Source organism: Podarcis filfolensis (genome assembly GCF_964270895.1).
Source record: "Podarcis filfolensis genome assembly, chromosome: 16".
Lineage (NCBI taxonomy): Eukaryota > Metazoa > Chordata > Lepidosauria > Squamata > Lacertidae > Podarcis > Podarcis filfolensis.
The window spans coordinates 1,533,425-1,554,135 of NC_139620.1; the positions used below are offsets into that span (position 1 = coordinate 1,533,425).

The following is a 20,711-nucleotide window of genomic DNA, read 5'->3' on the forward strand; positions in this document are numbered from 1 at the left end:
CTTTGTACTGTCTGGCTGGGAACCTCTCCCCCATTCCCAGAGTATGATACGCATTCAGTGGTTAGTGAAACCATTGTACAATGCAATGCAGGATCTGATGTAATGTTTTATTGTGTGTTGGGCTTCATGGGCTTCTTAGCTACCGTCAGTTTTACTGTGGCTTTCCTAGCCAGGAATTTACCAGGCAGTTTCCAGGAAACTAAGTCAATTACCTTCAGCATGTTATTGTTTTGCAGTGTATGGTTATCCTTCTTCCCAACCTACCTTAGCACCAAAGGAAAATACATGGTGGCTGTGGAGATCTTCTCCATCTTGGCTTCTGGGGCAGGATTACTGGGTTGCATCTTTTTCCTCAAATGCTACATTATTGTGTTGAGGCCTGATCTAAACAAAAAGGAGCAGATAATAAAAAGAATGGTTTGACCAAAGTTTGTGTCTTCTGTTATGGTGTGTGCTTGAATGCACTTCATGTGATTCTCCCGAGAGCTTCTTCTTCCACAGGGATGGTACTTACTTACAGTTAGGGATTCTGAGGCATATCTCATCAGGTAGCACATTTTGGGGGGCACCCAGTCACACATACCCCCTTTGCAGGGAATGTGATCAAGAAGATGGTGTTGGAACAATTGCATGTGCCCTCGATGAAGCTGGTGTTCTGGACCGATTTCAGTCTGTGTTCCAGCTTGGCTATAGTCTTGGTCACCCTTGTGCATTAGATTTATTGCGAGAAGGACAGGTGAATTGAGAACCTGTAATACTTTCTTGTTTTTCTCCCCACACCTTTGATTTTCTTACCCCATTGCTGAAAGAATTGCACTGGTTGCCAAGTAGCTTCCAAGCTAAATTTAGGGTGCTGGCATTGGTGTGCAAAGCCCTATACGGCTTGGCATCAGGATACTAAAAGATTGTCTCACAACTTATATTCCCAGTGCAACCCAATTGGTCACACTCCCCTAAATCTGTTCCATCAGTATTTGGGGAAAGTTTACTATAGGGATAGCTAACTAACACTTGATCTGGGGTCTTGAACATATTTTTCTGATTCTCTTCTAACACCAGCCCCTATGATCCTTCTGAATTTAGGGGTTGCTGCATGGACACTCCCCCCCCGAAACACAGTGCTAGGATGGGGGTAGAGATTCTTGTGTTTTCCAATATGTCAGTGAGAGGGTGTAAAATGATGTCAGCTGCATCCACCACTGTCATCTGGTCCATGAAGGGCTGACAGTACGTTAATATCGGGGGTGAGGAACCCAAAAGTTGCTGGATTACAATTTCCATCCTACTTGGCCATTGGCCATGCTAGGAGGGGCTAATGGGGGTTATGTTGCTTTTTGTGTTTTGTGTTTGGATAAAAATGAAATGTAGGTATAATAAAAAGGAGAATTCCCTGGATGCCTAGATCCAGGTCTAGGCTGGTGAGAAACTCTTTGTTGAGTTTCTCTTTGGTGGCAAGTACTCTTTAGTGAGAAGAGAAAACCCCAGAAGAGGTTTTAGAATCACCAAATATGCAACAAAGCAAAGCATGAAAATATAGGCTGTTAGACCTTTTAAAAAAATTCCCTTCAAAGTTGCTTCCAAAGTTCCCTACATTCTTTAACATAGAAAGAGACCACATGTTTGGCAAGTTTAAAATGGTTTACTTGAAAACACTTCAAAGTTCTGTTGTATTTTTTCCATACAACAGTAAGAAAAGACACTTAGCTTCCAAATTGATAAATGTTTCTAAATTATTTGCACAGAAACATAAAGATGGCTTGCTTCTAGGTCGTCAAATGTAAAATGTGGATTGGTGGATGATGAAGAAGACTGTTGGTTTCTTTTACTTTTGCATTCGGCCTGTAGATATACGGACTTGGAGTTGCATCTGACAAAGGAATTGGGGTTGTGAAATGATTTCTACTTGCAACACAGAAAATCTTAACATCACATTGCTTGCAATCTATTTGAACTGATTGTGTTAAGGGTCTGCTGCACGTTATGAAACCTGTACACAAGTTTCCTTACACGGCTTCCTCAACAAGAGTTGTTTTGGGGGTGTTCCCAAAAAGTTTCTAAGCAGATTATGGATAGCCTGCTTTGGGGGGTGAAAACACCACAGTATCCACTGTCCCTCATTCCAAGGAAATTGAACCCTGCGTAGGAAGCTGCAGTCGTGCACTGCTCAGAGATTGGGGTGGAATGCAGCAGAGGAGAGGTGTGTGTGTCTTGATGCAACTGAATGGTTGTGTGGTAGTCACAGCCAACAGAGGTTTGCCTGTGGTTCAGGTGCTCCGTCAGGGTTAAAAAAAAGAAGGTTAATCCATCTGTGACTTGTTTCAATAAAGGGAGATGCAAACTTGGATGCCTCAACAGAACTTCAACAAGTGCATAAAAGGGCTGTTTGATTCATATCACATGATCAAATGGAAGAGTTTTCTTTCTTTTTTCTAATTTTCTAATTTTCAACATTCAGAAGATCTGCCTAGTGCACATGTATAAAAACTAAACTCATTGATGATGTGTATAGATTCAGAAATGCTCTGTGTAACCTTAGTTTATGTACATAAGACCTGAAAATAAAAAGACATCAATATCACATGAAAAGGGAAATAAGTCTCTTAAGAGAGAGAAAAAACAGGGAAATTAAAAAGTTTAAAGTTCCTGAATTTACATAAAGCCTTCATAAATTGATATGCGGATGATATTGTATGGCAGCAAAACTAAATGAAATCCTCTGAAATGCGAAACTGGTGGTGCAAAATCCCCTAAGTTAGTACATACCTTATATTTTGATTATGTCCAAATTTTAAGATTTATTGGCATCTAAACTTGCTAGAAATAATACAGCATAAATAATACAGCAGGCTACAGTCTTCCTAAGAATTCATTGATAAAATATTTCCCTACTCTAATCATAGCTGACTTAATGGAAAACTTGGACCATTCACTAACAGCAGCTCACATGGCATTTTCTGATCTGAAAATGAAAATTATAAACATTGGAATACAATAAGATTGAGTTGGGCTTGGTATGCTGATTATTTGTTTCTTCTAATCAGCTGCCCCCTGGTGTTCAGCTGAGGCCTCAGTAAAATAATGTAGCATTTGGGGAAAAAGATGCACCCCAGTAATCCAAAGCTGGAGGCCAAAATGGAGAAGATCTCCACAACCACCATGAATTTTCCTTTTGTGCTCATGTATGTTGGTACAAAGGACAACCAAACACTACAAAAGACCAACATGCTAAAGGTGATAAACTTGGCTTCATTAAAGCTGTCAGGCAACCTCCTAGCTAGAAAAGCCACAACAAAGCTGACAACGGCCAGGAGGCCCATGTAGCCTAGGATACCATAAAACATGAGGTCTGACCCCTCATTGCAGAACAGTACAATTTCTTTGAGCATTGTGTGTGTGTCCAAATCTGGGAATGGGGGAGAGGTTGCCAGCCACACTGTACATATGGAGGCTTGAATAAGAGAGCAGGAAAGAACAAGAGAATTGGACAACGGTTTCCCCACCCATCTTCTCATTTTGGAGCCTGGCTTGGTGGCCATGAAAGCCAGAACCACAATGGTGGTTTTGGCCAATATGCAAGAAACTGCCACTGAGAAGATCATGCCAAAGGCAGTTTGCCGAAGGAGGCATGTGAGCTCTACAGGCTGGCCAATGAAGAGCAAAACACAAAGGAAACAGAGCAGGAGGGAGATGAGGAGAGTGTAGGTGAGGTTCTGGTTGTTGGCTTTGACAATGGGAGTGTCGTTGTTCTTCACGAAGATTCCAAGCACCAAAGCAGTGAGGAAAGAAAAAGAGAGAGCCAAAGTAGCCAAACATATCCCCAGAGCTTCTCCATAAGACAAGAAGGTTTTTTGTTTTGGAAGGCATCCATCCTGGTCCTTGTTTGTATGCTGGTCTGCAAGGCATTCAAAACATTCATCCATGTCTGAAAAGGAAAAGACAGATATTTGTACATGGAAGCCCCATTTCTTGTGGTTGGCAGATAGCATGCACAAGTATTGAAAGGCTTTGAATTATGACTCCTAGGTCAGTTCTATAGGACAAGTTCTTATGTTCAGAAGAAGTCATTTTCAGCTATGATCCCCAAGCAATGTGCATCTTAAGGTCAATGGGAAGAAGTTTCCCTCAGGTACAGCACTGAAGATACGTCTCCAGCGCCTACCATCTAGCTGTCTGATTTCCAGCTGTAGACAGTGGTACCCTAACAACTCTAGTCCTTGCCATTGTAACCTCAAAACTGGCTGATTGCAATTCTTTCTGTGGGGCTGGCCTGGTTTGGAAGCTCCAGCTGGTATAAAATGTAGTGGTTAAATCTTTAATGGGACACCATTAAAATATTTGTACTGGTTGGCAATGTACTACCAAGCTAGGTTCAAGGACCTTTTAATATTTTACAAAGCCCTCCCCTCTGGTCTAGGCTTTATCCACTCATTTAGTAGCCAGTTGAAGAAGAAGAAGAAGAGTTTGGATTTGATATCCCGCTTTATCACTACCCGAAGGAGTCTCAAAGCGGCTAACATTCTCCTTTCCCTTCCTCCCCCACAACAAACACTCTGTGAGGTGAGTGGGGCTGAGAGACTTCAGAGAAGTGTGACTAGCCCAAGGTCACCCAGCAGCTGCAGGTGGAGGAGCGGAGACGTGAACCCAGTTCACCAGATTACGAGACTACCACTCTTAACCACCACACCACACTGGTTGGTCACAGTGGGTCTCCAAATCTTCCAGAGCTTTCCCCCCCATGGGAGTCAGTAACCTCCAGAGCCACAAAATAAGCATTTTTCACAGCCCACACAGTCTCATAGTAGGATGATTATGTTTGCTAATAAGCTTTTCATTGGTTTCGGAGCAAGACTTGCACTAAGTGTGTTCCAGTCTTCTTCCAGCTTGTTTCATAGTCTGCAGCTCCTCAGAATACCAAGGAGGTCCTCAGGCACCACAATTGTAACCCAAGGACAGTTTTCCATGGTAATAAATCAGACCACATCTGATACTACAGCATTCACATCAGGGAAATTGAATTCTGATCATCCCTGGAATTGTTCACAGTAAATTCCTTACCCTTTTGGTCTGAGATCTTCCCTTCTGGACACGGGAGGCAATCATAGCAGCAAGAAGCCTTCCCTTCTTTCTTGGTTCTCCGATAACCTAAATGGCATTTCTCGTTACACAGGGAAACCGGTAGTGTCTGTGCATAAACAAAATGAGATAATAGTATCAGAGATAGAATACGAAATCTATAGTTAAGCATTAGGACAGTGATAAAGGAAAATGCTATTATTCCTTTTCAGAGAGCACTTTCTAGGCATCTGCAGCCAGAGCTAGTTGTACTACCAGGAACTCAATTTATCCAGTAGAATAACTTTATCTTAATCCCCTTGTTAAATATGCCAAAGCTCTCAAAGCTGAGTCTATGGCTTTATCACTTTGGAATGCATTCAATAATTGTTTGACATAATTTCATTCATTCCCCCACCCCCATGGGAAGGCAGTTTAGAACACAGTCAGCTGTTGCTTGTCATAATTCCCAGCCATGATTCCCAGTCTTTGATACAATCTTCTTCCTTTTTACAGGTTAAACAATTAACTTTGTTTTGACTGTTGCAACTGGGGTTCTTGAATTATTTTCATAACATTGGAAGCCCTCGACTAATAAAGTTTCTCAATATTACTATTGTTTAGAATATTAGTGAAATAGTACAGAGTCAATCATTATTTGGCTTTATGGACCTTCATATATGCGTTTCAACATATGACTTCATGCTCCTGGATGTTTTCAGATCTATATTAATATCCGTGTGCTCCCCATCACAGTTGCAATCATTGCTTTGGTAGGTAATTTCTGTTTGTGAAATGACCTCCAATAAGTGCAATCACAATGGATCTCCCAGTCAAGTCTACATTGGCCCCATTAGGCAGGATTTTTACCATTGAGAAAATGACTCATAGCCTTTGAAATTGGCCTTACCTGGTTGAACCTACTGGGCCACACAACAGCATCATCATGGATTGTAAGCCCCTCAACTTCTGGAGCCTGAGGGTCCATCATTCCAACTTTGACTCTAAGAAAGGACTCGTTTGGAAATGTGACCCAGTTGAAAATATCAAATCCAGCTACTAATGCTCCATTTTGGTCAAAGGATATCTCTTCACCGGCACTATTGTTGAATGAGATACTTCTCAGAAAGTGGTGGAGCTAAATTGGGAATGAGGAGAAATCATGGAGGTAAACAAAAGGATTCCATCTTACATAAGTGTGATTATCTTCCACCTTTGAGAGCTTTGGTCCATTTTATGTTTGAAAGCTAATCCTCTCCCTGAATCAGTTGTCTACTGACCAAGAGTACACCAGTCTCACCAGAGTGCTAAAAGGGGTGTTGGAATTGCATGTGGAAATGCATGCAAACTGCACAATTCAAATCATTATAGAACTGAGCACAAGCGAGGCCACTTTAAACAAAGGCGTGGAATGCACAACTATTTTCCATACATTTTGTTTTTTCTAAATCTTACTGGATGGTAGCGTTTCCTCTCAATATGAGCCCTAAGGAAGAATATAGCCCCTATACCTAAGTGCTAAACCTTTTTAAATAAAATAAAATAAAAATCTGCATTAGTTGGATCACATTACCTGCCATGGTTGTGGTTTCAGATGGTCCCATGCTATTCCATTGGTGATTCTTCTATGGTTGAATTTGAAGCATGACATGGTATGCAAAGCATGCGCCACAGTATATAGAGCGTTGTGGACACTGTAGCTTTGGGCAGTCATTCTCATTTCAAAAACAGATCCAGGAAGGCTCTCAAGATTCTCCTCCCCAGTGCAGAATTTGCCATCTATCTTGTCTAAAGTAGGATGAGAAAAATAACAATCAAATGCCTGTTTCCAGAAAGCTCTGAGGAAGCCATCTTCTTTTAACAAAATGGGGTTTCTCATCTCAATAAATTTCTGGAATCCTGGAAGATCCTTTGAGTGAACAGCAAAGGATAGAGCCCCATGGAGGAATGTGATGTCCCAACCTCTTTGAAAGGGAAATGATGTGAAATCCATCTGGGCTGTCATAATCCAGACTTTTGCCCTGCCTTGCATTGATATATCATCTGTTTCTGCGAGGCTGGGCATCATTCTCATTACCATAATGGTATCAATTTCACCGTGAACGAGAACAACACTGGCAATGCTTCTCATGACAATTCTGATTATTTTAGAACCACCGTCTACCATTTTATGGAGCTCATCAGAATAGGTTGCTTGGGGGAATCTTTCTACAAAATCAAAGCAGATACCCCTCTGGGAAAACACGGGAAGAACATTTTGTACAAATCTCTCTCCAGTGTCATCATGCCTTGAAAGCACCCCAATCCACATCCAGCTGAAATGCAGTAGAAGACGAAGTATCCCATTGTACTGCTGAAGCCCATCTGGGAACACCCAGTGGAAGAAAAGTGTTTGCACATAGCTATTCAGAATGGGAGAAGAGCCATACATGAGCTGAAAGTAAAGGAAGCAAAGGGTCAGCTGAAGGAAAGGGAAAGGAAAAGTGATACCCAATTGTCCTATCAAGCACCAGTTCAAGTGGAAACCAGTCAGATGGGTGGCAGATAAATAATAAATAGTTATGATAGAATAAGGTTACCAGACAGTCCCCGGATTTACAAATCAGTCCCCATACAAAATCTATTGAAATCTATTGAAGTTGAAAAGAGTCCCTGGATTCATTGAAAAAAATCTGGTAACCTTATATAGAATGTAGAGATGCAGTACAATTTTGTTTGATCTGCTTTCTGAAGTGCACTGATTGAATTGCAGCTGCCAGTCAAAAGATGCACTACTTAGGATTTTGCAATGCACATGGAAATATTTCCCTTATGCAAAAGATACCTTCAAAAACCACACTTTAGGAAGGAGTGCACTGAAAAGCCTTGGAAAGTGTGCAATTTAGAATGAAATGTTTTATTCTTTTCAAGAAGTACAGACAAAAGTCATAGATTCCAAATGTAGGCATTATGTGTGGGGGGCCTCTTTAAATGAGCATAAAATGAGACATAAAGAACCAGAAACATTGAAAGGGGACAGATATTTTAAATGGGTGGAATTAGGTTGCTCAGTTGATGCACCATTTCAGAGATGTGTTAAGGATGCTCAACGGGGACCAACCAAATGGAGACAAATGAAGGAGAAGGCATAGAGGCTGGGATATGGCTATTATATTTCAAATATTTTTGAAATCATGGTCGGATTGGATAACAGGTTGTGGAATTTAGTGGAGGGACTGATTTTTACAAAATGATTTGGGAAAAATTTGGGAATTTGATTGCATGGTTTATATTAATTTTCAATATTCTGTCCAATTAGAAATTCTTCCTCCTATGTTGTCTACATAGGTGAGCATGAAGAATAAATTGTCATTTCAGGAATTATAGAACTAAGTTAAAAAATATCACCTACTGCAGATACACATGCACACAAACACACAAACATATATATGCCCTATTGCCTACACACACACACACACACACACACACACACACGGGCTGAAATGCTTTGGCCAACACCAAAAAGATACTATTCTATTGCGGTTATGATTATTTTGTTCTTACTTGGGCCATCTTGTACATGGACAGGATTGTAGCCATGTGAATATATAAATCAGAGTTTGGTCCACCAATGACTGCTATTGAAGTGCTTCCAGCATCACATTTATAGTTAGGGATGAGTGTTCCTTGCCCAGAAAGAAGTTCCATGGAGGCTTGGTAAGTCCACCTTGCACTGAAATGGCTGTTATAGATGTGGAAGCCAAGAGTGACATTGGGTAAGAGCTTGGGGTTTTCATTGATCTCCTTTACTGCAAGTGCCAAGGCCAGGATATGCTGGTAGAGTTGTGTCAATGGCCTGGAATGAGAGCTGCGTATGGCATAACAGTGCATCTTTGCAAAAATAGGTTGTATCCCCCACAGCCCAGGGAACCGTCTGGCTATATTGACACACAAACCTGGACATTTGGCTTCCCTGAACAGTACTTTTGGTGCTGCTAACTAACCCAATCTATGCATAGATGAATGCACAACACTCCCTCCAGCCACAAACTGGTTTGGGTAAAACTCAGAAAGGGAAGTGTGCTTTAATTTTGTACATATAAAACAACAACAACACATGACTGAATTATCCAATGAATGACTCTGGATACAAATATAGAGCATGCATGAGAGAGACTTCATAAAATCAAGTTATATCCTCCCCCCACAATTTTATTGTTCTAATTGCAATCACCAATATGACAGCCATTTGAAACAGAGAAAGCAAATCTTCTACTGAGATGCTACAATGATATTTGGAAGTTTTACAGCTATTTCACAAAACAGAATACGACTTAGGGCCCAATTTTAACCAGGAATGTGTTTCTTTGTTCACAGAATGTAAGCAATTGTTTCTGCCAACTCTGCTACTATTATTATTAATGTTGCTGCCAATATCTGGCTATCCAATCATACAGGCATTGACTAAAGTTCATCGGAAAATCACTTCCAAGCCTGAGTGATTAATGATTCCTCACATATTTGATAAAAACCAAAGTAGAAACCCAGAGACTTCCATTTAAAATAACCAGAATGCCCTAACAGAGTAAATGTAATTTCTGCTATTTATATTGCCATGTGATAAAGTTGAAATGGCTAAATTCTAGATCTGGAACATCTTTATAGGCAAAGATTCCGAAGCAAAGGTTGACACAGATTGAAGAAAGCATTTTGAGATATCATATCTTCTCCAACCCCTTACAAAGTACTAAAAAGGAGAAGATTAGTGGAAATCACCACCACAGTTCATTATCACCATGTAGTAAATGCATAAATATACTCATAACACATAGAATCATAGAATCTTAGAACTGGAAGGGACCCAAGAGTAATCCAGTCCACCACCCCCCCCGCAATCAATGCAATTCCTTACAAAGTGTGATCGAAAAGTTCAGGAGAGGGAGGGTTCTCGAAGGTCAATATACTCGAAGCTATATAGATTTGCGACATAATGCCAGCAATGATGATGTCTCCAGACTGATAATATTGGTGAAGAATTGGAAGTGGGTCCCTGAGAGCACATTGATGAATAGGAGGCTTGCACACATAGGAGTCAGCAATACTTATATTAATACTGGATATAGCACCATCTTGAATGTACGGTTTTACGAAACGATTAACCTCTTTGCACATTATCAACAGAGCATTCCTGGTTAGAAAATTCTCACTGGAACATCCATGCAAATTTGGTCTGCTCAGTGCAAAGAAATCAGTGATCAGTCTGAGAGTGCCTTGTGTCTAGCAACCTTGAATGGCACAGGGGCTATTCATGGCATCTTCTAGCCTTGGTTCCTAGTTTGCATGTGGCTGCTGTATGATTCCCCTGGGATGGAGAGAAGAAGCCGAAGTGACTATGATTAACTTCATAATCAGAGGAGAGATAATTACCAGTTTTGAGTTGTAGGTTTTCTATCAGATCGCAACAGAAAACCATGTTTCCCTTATCATAGCCAAAGCATCACCTAGAGGTGCAAAATTTCGAACAAGGCATAGCTATCCCTATAGAGGAAAAAAGGCATGGGCAATAACGTTAACGCAAAAGCATTCTAAAGACATGAAAGCTTTGATGGGTGAACAGGACACATTTGATGCTATAGATATGTTGTAACTCTTCATGTCTCACTGGAACGGCAAGGAACACCAGATCTTTGCAGTGTAAGGAGTAATTGATCAGACTGAGAGAACATTAAGTGTCAGCCCAAGCTTGAATGTATAGTTAAAGCCATGGTTTTCCCAGTAGTGATGTATGGAAGTGAGAGCTGGACCATAAAGAAGGCTGTTCACCGAAGAATTGATGCTTTTGAATTATGGTGCTGGAGGAGACTCTTGAGAGTCCCATGGACTGCAAGAAGATCAAACACATCCATTCTTAAGGAAATCAGCCCTGAGCGGTCACTGGAAAGACAGATCGTGAAGCTGAGGCTCCAATACTTTGGCCACCTCATGAGAAGAGAAGACTCCCTGGAAAAGACCCTGATGTTGGGAAAGATGGAGGGCACAAGGAGAAGGGGACGACAGAGGACAAGATGGTTGGACAGTGTTCTCGAAGCCACAAACATGAGTCTGACCAAACTGCGGGAGGCAGTGGAAGACAGGAGGGCCTGGCGTGCTCTGGTCCATGGGGTCACGAAGAGTCGGACCCGACTAAACGACTAAACAACAACAACAACAAGCTTGAATATAACAGGGGATATTAACAGCTTCATTGAGCCTTTGTTCATCGTTGGCATGTGGCTACTTGAATTTTCCTGGGATTTGGAGAAGAATCAGTTATTTTTATGAACTTGGTGATAATAGTAGGAGAAATAATTTCCCTCAGTAACATTGCGCACAAAAATATGTTTAGCACATCACTGACATTGCCCCCACACCCAAAATAAGACTTGGAGATATAAGTGGAGTAAAATATTTATTTGTTAAAATATAAAAAGTCAGAGGAACGGTGAATAAAACTCAAAACAATTTGCTCATCAAAGTATGGGTGAAATCTTTACTAAATCTAGTAGGGACACATCCCTCCATCTTTCTGGGCTTGTCACACAACCTCAAGCTGTGGCTCACCAACTAAGGATAGGGAGGAAATGATTCCCTCCTTGGTACTTGAGACTCGATTTTGAATTGGCACTATTAGGAGGCGCCATTGAGCAGTGCACATGCAAGACCGCCATAGTTGATTTTGTGGGGAGCAATAACACAACTCCTTGCCAAGGGACCCCAGATACACACTATTACATGCACACATCTCAGCTAGGGAACCAAACTGATTCAGAAAGGAATGACACAGGAGTCCAACTTTGAACTTTTATCAAGCCTCCTGAGACTGTTTCCACTGAAATTGTTCTGCAAGGTTGCAGGGGTTTAGAGGATTGAGGTTGAATCCTGACAAGACAGAAGTACTGTTTTGCAGTGACAGGGGGCGGGTGGCTGTGGGGGACTCCCTAGTCCTGAATGGGGTAACTGTGCCCCTGAAGGACCAGGTGCGCAGCCTGGGAGTCATTTTGGACTCACAGCTGTCCATGGAGGCACAGGTCAATTCTGCGTCTAGGGCAGCTGTCTACCAGCTCCATCTGGTATGCAGGGTGAGACCTTACCTGCCCGCAGACTGTCTCGCCTGTGGTGAATGTTCTAGTTAACCCATGCTTGGACTACTGCAATGCACTCTACGTGGGGCTACCTTTGAAGGTGACCTGGAAACTGCAACTAATCCAGAATGCGGCAGCTAGACTGGTGACTGGGAGTGGCCGCCGAGACCATATAACACCGATCTTCAAAGACCTACATTTGCTCCCAATACATTTCTGAGCACAATTCAAAGTGTTGGTGCTGACCTTTAGAGCCCTAAATGGCCTCAGCCCATTAGACCTGAAGGGGCATCTCCACCCCCATCGTTCAGCCTACACTCAGCAAGAAGTGAGCTTGCAGGGAACCAGGCAGAGGGCCTTCTCAGTAGTAGCGCCTGCCCTGTGGAATGCCCTCCCATCAGATGTCAAGGGAATAAACAACTATCCGAGTATCAGAAGACATCTGAAAGCAGCCCTGTTTAGGGTAGTTTTTAATGTTTGAAGTTTTATTATGCTTTTAAGGTTCTGTTGAAAGCCACCCAGAGTAGCTGGGGAAACCCAGCCAGGTGAGCAGGGTATAAATAATAAATTGTTGTGTTGTTGTTGTTGTTGTTGTTGTTGTTGTTGTTGTTGTTGTTGTTGTTGTTGTTGTTATATTTAACTCAATCAGAGGTCAGAATTGAGGTTTCCTGTGATGCCCTTCATTCTTAATCCAAGTTTGGATGAACATCTGTCAGGGATCCTTTTGCTGTGATTACTACATTAGACCCTGTCCAACTCTTCAATTATATGAGTCTATATTCATTAAAGTTCCCCAATGTTCAACATTATCCCCATTCCACTGATAGAAAGGATCCAGAAGGGAGTGTCTCAATTCTAATGTCACACTATTGAGTAACACATGATTTAATCTCAAATATTTATTTAAACGTGCCGTATAGAATTGAACAGACAGACTTGTTAATTATTTTAATTCTTTCTTATGTTTAGCTGCTCTTTGCTATTCAGATCAGGTCTCAGTAAAATGACATAGCATTTTGGGGAAAAGATGCAGCTCAGTAATCCAAAACTGGAGGACAAAATGGAGAAGATCTCCACAGCCACCATGTACTTCCCCTTGGTACTCAGATACGTGGGAACAAAGGACAGCCATACCGTGCAAAAAATCAACATGCTGAAGGTGATGAACTTGGCTTCATTGAAAGTGTCTGGCAACTTTCTAGCTAAGAAGGCCACCGTGAAGCTGACAATGGCCAGGAGACACAGGAAGCCCAACACACAGTAAAGCATGATAGTCGACCCTTCATTGCATTCAAGCACAATTTCTTTCGGCATTGAGTGTTTGTCAAAGTCTGGGAATGGGGGAGTGGTTGCCAGCCACACACTACAGATTGTGGCTTGAATCAGGGAGCAGGATAGGACTATGAAGATGGCTAATTGTTTCCCCACCCATTTCCTTATCCTGGACCCTGGCTTCGTGGCCATGAAAGCTAGAACCACAATGGTGGTTTTGGCCAATATGCAAGAAACTGCCACAGAGAAGATTATGCTAAAAATTATTTGTCGAAAGAGGCAGGTCACAACCTCCGGTTGTCCAATGAACAGCAGAGCAGAAAGGAAGCAGAGCAGGAGGGCGAGGAGGAGAGTGTAGGTGAGGCTCCTGTTGTTCGCTCTGACTATGGGTGTGTCCTTGTTCTTCATAAAGATTCCAAGCACAAAAGCTGTGATGCAAGAAAAGGAGACAGCAACAGTGTCCAAGCTGATCCCCAGAGGCTCTTTGTGAGAAAGGAAGCTGATGGTTTTTGGAAGGCATGTATCCTGACTAATGTTTGGATATTGATCTCCAGGACATTGAAAGCAATCATCCATATCTGGAATCAGAATACAAAGAACATAGCATGCATAAATGAGAATCTCAGCCCTTGCACCGTGCATCAATTCATTTATTTCTTCCTTTGCAAGAGTGTTGGTAGAAGAAAAATATCAAAGTTAATCTTGCAGTAGGAAAGGTATATATCCCTGTTCCCAGATACAGGGGTATGTTCAGGCCTTGTGTTTTAAGGGGATGATGAAATATTTTTAAAAATGCATTTTCAGAAGGTTTGAAAGTGTTTTAGATATTCATACACCTCAGACTTCATACTTTCTATATCACATTTCTGTGCATGTGCAGTTTTAAAAATATTTATATGTTTATATTCAAATTTTGAAAACTGGAGTTGCAAATCTCCTTGAAGCATCATCCGAGGGGGTGATGATGTGTTATGTTGTCTTGTACAGAGAAAAGGGTGGTAATTAGATTCTGTTTGCTTTTAAAAACTGATGTGGATAAGCAAGGTCATAGCTGTTCAATTTGATGAGCTACGGATTGGATCAACTATCTATATGAAATTTCTTACCTTTCCAGTTTGAGATTTTCCCTTCTGGACATGGAAAGCAATCATAGCAGCAAAATGGCTCCCCTTCTTTCTTGGTCCTACTATAACCTGGATGGCAGTGGTCATTACACATGGAAAGGGGCTGTGACTGTGCATAAAAGAAATAACAATGTGCTTATATTGAGATCCTTTATTATGGAAACTTTATCTCAGTCTTCTCTATCCATTTAAGAAATGGCTTCACAATGGGGTTGTGTAATAACATCAGTTCCAGAAGGCATGTCCGGCCCATTGAGAGATGTGACAGGAAAGATCAGGGAATGGATTTGACCCAATGAATTAAAAGCCACCTTCACCCTCTGAAATATCCCCAAATTGGAATGAGATTTATACCAGCATAGGAACTCATCTAAATCTCTACTGTGAAAGAGGGGAACATTGAAAGGATAGAGGATTGCAAAAAGTGCTCTTCAGCCACACCAGTGAGAGTCTAGGATGGCTTTAGATGGGTGGTTGAATCGTCATCAGATTTTCTCTACTACCAGCAAACTTTGACTAGAACAATGAAAAGGCCAAAGGACATTGCATAGCAATAAAGTTCCAGCATTATGCAAGGTGAATGTTTTGGTTCAAAAGTATGATTTCACTGGGGACAGTGAACTACAACCATTTGAGTATCTAGATAACTCACTTCTTGAGTATTGAGGAAATTTATAAATGCACCCTGAAATATGCAAGGACTGTACCTGGTTAAATTGTTTGGGCCAGATGATGAGATCCTCATGAATGGTGAAGACGTTGTCCTGGGAGGTCAGAGCATCTTTCTTATCTTGGAGAGTCGGAGGGTCTATCTTTCCAACTTTAACCCTGAAGAAGGTCTGGTTTGGGAATGTGACCCAGTTTATAATGTCAAAGCCAGCAGCTAGTTCCCCATTTTGATCAAAGGACACCATTTCCCCCACACTGTTGTTAAATGAAATACTTCTGAGAATACGGTGGAGCTAAATTATGAGGAAGGGAAATCGTAAGTGTGTAAAGGTGCAAAACATGGAACTATGAAATATGGTGATAAAATATTTTACTTGGAGTATTCAGATTGCGTTCCCTTAAAAGTCTTTATATAGGCCAATGACATCAACAGTAACAATAAATCACCTAGTATTCCAGATGAGCTCCATTTTTACCCAACAATGCCTCTGGGATGATACTGTACATTCCTCTTCTAAATAAGTCATTCTCAGAGAAAGTTGTGACTACCATACTGCTCATGGAAGTACGGACAACTCTTATAGCGATGGTTGAATTACATTTTAAAGCAGGGGGGTGGGAAACTGAAAGAACTCTCCTCTCCTTTGAGTTCCATTACAAAGCTTTACCATCACTACTTATAGTCAAACTACTGTTCAGCTTTTTATAACTTGCAATGAGCAGGGTTTTGGTTTTTTTTATATAGAAGAAAGTCATTTCTTCAACCACCATTTAAATGCCAGAACTCTATCCTTATTAATAATGCAAGTTTCTGAACCATCTAAGCCAGGGATAGTCAACCTTTTTATACCTACTGCTTCTAATGTATCTTTCTTGATGGAAAAATTTCCTTACCACCCACCAGTGCTTGTTGGAAGGAGGATTCAGCTTGTGCCATAAAACTCCCTTCCGCCCACCTAGAATCCTGAAACGCCCACTAGTGGGCGGTAGGGACCAGGTTGACAACCCCTGATCTAAATGATGCTGTTGCACAAAATAGATGGTGGTATCTTCCATCTGATCAGGCCATTATGATCAGGCCATCACCTGCCACTGTTGTGGCTCCAGAAGCTTCCACCTTCCACCACGTGACATTCCTGTGTATCTGAATTGTGATAAATAGCTGGCATGCAAACTATGTGCTATTGCATAGACAGCATTGTAGATGCTGTAACTATGAGCAGTCATGCCCATTTCAAACACAGAAACAGGAAGCATCTCCAGCCTCTCATTCCCAGAACACCTTTTCCAGTCCATCTTGTGTGCCGCAGAACTGGGAAATGAACAGTCAAATGATTCTTCCCAGAACTCCCTGATGAAGCCATCTTCTTCTACTGAAGCAGGGTTTCTGTTCTGAAGAAATGTGTGGAAAAGCAGCAGCTCCTCTGAATGAACTGAAAGGGACAAAGCACCATGGAGAAAATGTATGTCCCAATCTCTTTGGAAGGGGAATGATGTGAAATCCATCTGGGCTGTCATAATACAAATTTTAGCCATTGTCCTCCATGGCATATTCTCCATTTCTGCAATCTGGGGCATGACTCTCAAAACCACCATGGTCTGAATTTCTCCATGCACAAGCACAACATGGGCAGTACTTGACATAACGACATTGAATGTCTTAACGCCTTCTCCTACCATGTCTCCAAAGCCACTGGAAGAAGTTAGTTTGGGGAATTTTTCTATGAAGTCGAAGCAGATGCCACCCTGGGAAAGCAGAGGAAGTATGTTCTCTATAAAGTTCTCTGTGTTGTCGTCATCCTGGGAAACAACTCCAATCCACGTCCAGGAGAAATGCAGAAGTAAGTGGAGAATTTCCTTGTACTGAAAAGCACCATTTGGGAACATCCGGTGGAAGAAGACAGCCTGAGTTTCACTATTCATGACTGGAGAAGAGCCATATATCAGCTAGTTTTGAGAAGGTAAGAGAAGAGAAACATTTCTCGCTTTGTGAGTATAGAGACATGACAAATTGTGCTTTCCCCCTCAAATTGTTTTACCCTTGAATACCAAAACCAATCCAATACTAAATATCTATAAAGAAAGATTGATATGGATGTAATGAATCAGATATATAATCTTAGAAATCCATTCCTCACCCACCACTACCCGGCCATTTTGCCCGCAAAAAATACATCAAGGCTTCCCTTCCAACCCCACACAACTGCTAAGCTCAGATAATGGTGATAACTAAGTAGGTCAAGTCGTCTGCTGTTTGCAAACTGTCTTTCCATTGGTGTGCCAGTTTTTATTCCTATTCTTTATAAGGCAACTATCTGAATAATCACTGGGTGATTGAAGACATTCAATATTTTATCTCTCAGAGCTTTTGTACATTATAGAAGAAATAATTTCTGAATTTTTAACAATAACAAATGAACTTCCGCAAAACTTGGGGTTCCACACATTCAGATGTTATTGAAATCTAGCACACCAGGCAGAGACTTGGCTAATCACAAGCAAAAGAAAACAAAAAAAAGTGTACAATGTTCAGCAAAGTGTTCAGGGTTTTTTGTTTTTGTTTTTTAAAAAACTAGTCACACAGCTACATATGACTCTGGTGGCTACATGGCTATATAAGCTAGAAAAAGTTTCCACATTCAACATATTAGATGGGTAAAACATCTCTGGAACTGAAATTGTGCTATATTTAGGCGGCCTTTGAAAATTTAGCTAATGGTCCATCAAAGAAGAAAAAGGGAGTAGAAAACTTCCTTGGGTCACTGAGCCATGAGACCTTATCAATTTTTGTAACTTTGGGTACAAAAATGCATAAGATGGATAAACCACAAGGTTTATTTTATTTCAATAATATTCTGAATGTGTCTATCTATTTCATTCACAACTTTTCCAGTCTGCAAGATGCATCAAGATGGAGGTGAATGGCATTCAAATGACTTGTTCAACTTAGAGGTGCTTCACACACACATGTCTTACTTGTGGCATCTTGTACATGCTCAGGATAGTTGCCATGTGAAAACAGACATTAGAGTTTGGTCCCCCGATGACTGCTACTGGAGTATTCTCAACATCACACTTGTAGTTAGGGATGAACTTGGCCCGTCTAGAGAGAAGTTCTATGGAGGCTTGATAGGTCCAGCTGGCACTGAAATGACTGTTATAGATGTGGAATCCAAGGGTGACATTGCGCAAGATTTGGGGGTTGGCATTGATCTCCTTCACAGCAAATGCCAAGGCCAGGATGTGCTGGTAGTTCTGAGTCAGGACCCTTTATCAAGTGTCATATGGTGAGAGTCATGTGTTACATTTTACACCATCGGCTTCAGTTCATCACATTCACAACATTTCAATTCAGTGTATATTTAATTAACATATTGCACATGAATTGCACATAAGGCCAAGGTCCAAGTATTTTAAACAATGACCTCCAACTTCAAACATCATCTCATTTACAAGCATACAGTCATTGTGTTGCAAACAGAAGCAACAGCAGCAATAGAAATTTGCAGCACAACTATACAGGCCAATGGGAATGAAGAAGGCATTATATGACACTCTGACCTATCTTTCCATGGCTGCATTAGTGCCTACTCCTTAAGCCCTATCCAGGCATGCCACTTCACTGAACAGCAAAAACTGCAAGGTTCTCAGCGAAGGCAATGAGATTAAGATCTATTTTTTTATTATTGATGTAAACCTCTAAAATGTATTATGTATAATTAAGTTTTTGTGTCTATCTTCAGTATATTTTACTTTATTGCTATGGCTAGTTGCAGCTGCAAATAAAGATTCTTCTGATCTGATCATGTGAAATAGAACTGATCAAGCAAGCTAGAGTCCCTGATGTTTTTCTCATTGCCCTCTTGAAACTCTACTTCAAGCTTCAGAAACAGTTAATCCTGGACAAATATTTTCTTTCGTCAAGACTCCTCAGAGCATCACTCTTCCTAAACTCTTGGAAATCAGCAGCTCTCACAACATCTGGCTTTAATGTTGATGAAGAAACCCTGAAATATTTCATTGAAACTCAAGACATTACATATAGTATCCCTCTTTATATCAGTTCCAAGAAAAGTCCCAAACGTTTAGCATCAAAATGGAAAGATAGTGATCATCTCTATGAAGCACAATTGAAAGCAATATGCTGTCCAGACTACTACGTAATGAGAAAATGATTAATCTGTAGTTTGCTCATCCTTGCATTAAAAAGAGGGACAGAGATTTGAGATATCCTCAGTAATAATCCCCAAAACTAACTGACTGACCCTAAAGACAATCAATAAAGCAATATGCACTTCCAACAGTTTGTTCCCAAATCCCTTACAAAAGAGCAGCATGACTTGGAATAGTATCATTAAAACACTATGATATGGCTTTAAAGCAACATACATGTGGTCATTGGAAAGTTCCTGAGCCGGATGTTGTTCAAAGGTTATGGTGCTTGAAGATATGTAGATCTGGGAAATAATGCCAGCGATGATGAGGTCTCCCGACTGATAATATTTGTGAATTATAGGAACAGGTTCTTTGATAGAACATTGAGGAAGAGGAGCAAGCATGCATATCCCCTGGGACAGCAGTAGGAACACCACCACCCCAAATACTACCATCTTGCAGAGAGTTTAATGGTAGACACCAAGCCATCTGCTCTGTGATTCTTATTCAGCGGAATTTGAATGATGACTCACCCAGCTGATTCAAGGGCAAACAATACAGAATAAAGAATAGGTGGCCATTCAGAGCTATGTCTATAGGCCCAGCTCTGAGTGACTTCTAGATATTAGTAACATCTCTTAGTCTTTGATTGTTATTTTGCATGGGACCAGTAGACTGCCCCAAGGATAGGGGGAAGAAGTACAAATAATGGTGATTAATTTGATAATTGCAGGTCTGTCGAGAACTTAATCTGATTCATTGTTTCTCTGCAATATTGCAAAAGAAAACATGTTTTTCACATCTCAGCTAAAGTCTTCTCTGGAAAATCCTCAGTGGAAGGAAGTTTTAACTTGTTATAGTTACAAATGTGCTCACAACTGAGGTCTTAAAAAGAAAAACAACACAGGCATGTAACTGGTTTGAACTATATTTAATCATTGAGGTGGAATTAACTTTTGCAGAAGTTCCAAATGGGCCCTTAATTTGAAAACTTGAATGTTTTAGAATTCAAATGAAAAACCACATTTGGTTTGTGGTGTCACTGCATCTGGGGGGAGGCAGCCAATAGAGCTTCTTGTGCCACCATGCCCACTGATAAGATGTCTGGCACATGGGCTCTGTCTGGATGAAGTGGGCAAGGCCTGGAAACAGACCAGAGGGGGGAATCTTCCTCTATGACCCACCCTGCAGATGTATTTTACTTTTAAAATTAATTACCCGCCCTTCACCATGACGTTACAGCAAGTTGGAACAAATAGAAAATAGAATTTTAAAATAGATACAAAAGAGTAGAATTTCAACATCTCCAGTTTGTCCTCCTGTCTCCAGCTGATCCAGC

General features: G+C 41.0%; 1 protein-coding gene across 1 annotated transcript; it reads right to left on the reverse strand.

Moving 5' to 3' along the window:
• Nucleotides 1–3,020: 3,020 nt before the first annotated feature.
• LOC310750907 (vomeronasal type-2 receptor 26-like) lies at nt 3,021–19,776 on the reverse strand (the record flags this gene model as incomplete). The annotated part of the gene is made up of 6 exons (XM_083589307.1): nt 3,021–3,922; nt 14,531–14,657; nt 15,256–15,510; nt 16,304–17,164; nt 18,194–18,485; nt 19,607–19,776. 6 exons carry the CDS (start codon nt 19,774–19,776, stop codon nt 3,021–3,023), a joined length of 2,607 nt encoding a protein of 868 aa, XP_083445433.1.
• Nucleotides 19,777–20,711: the final 935 nt, after the last annotated feature.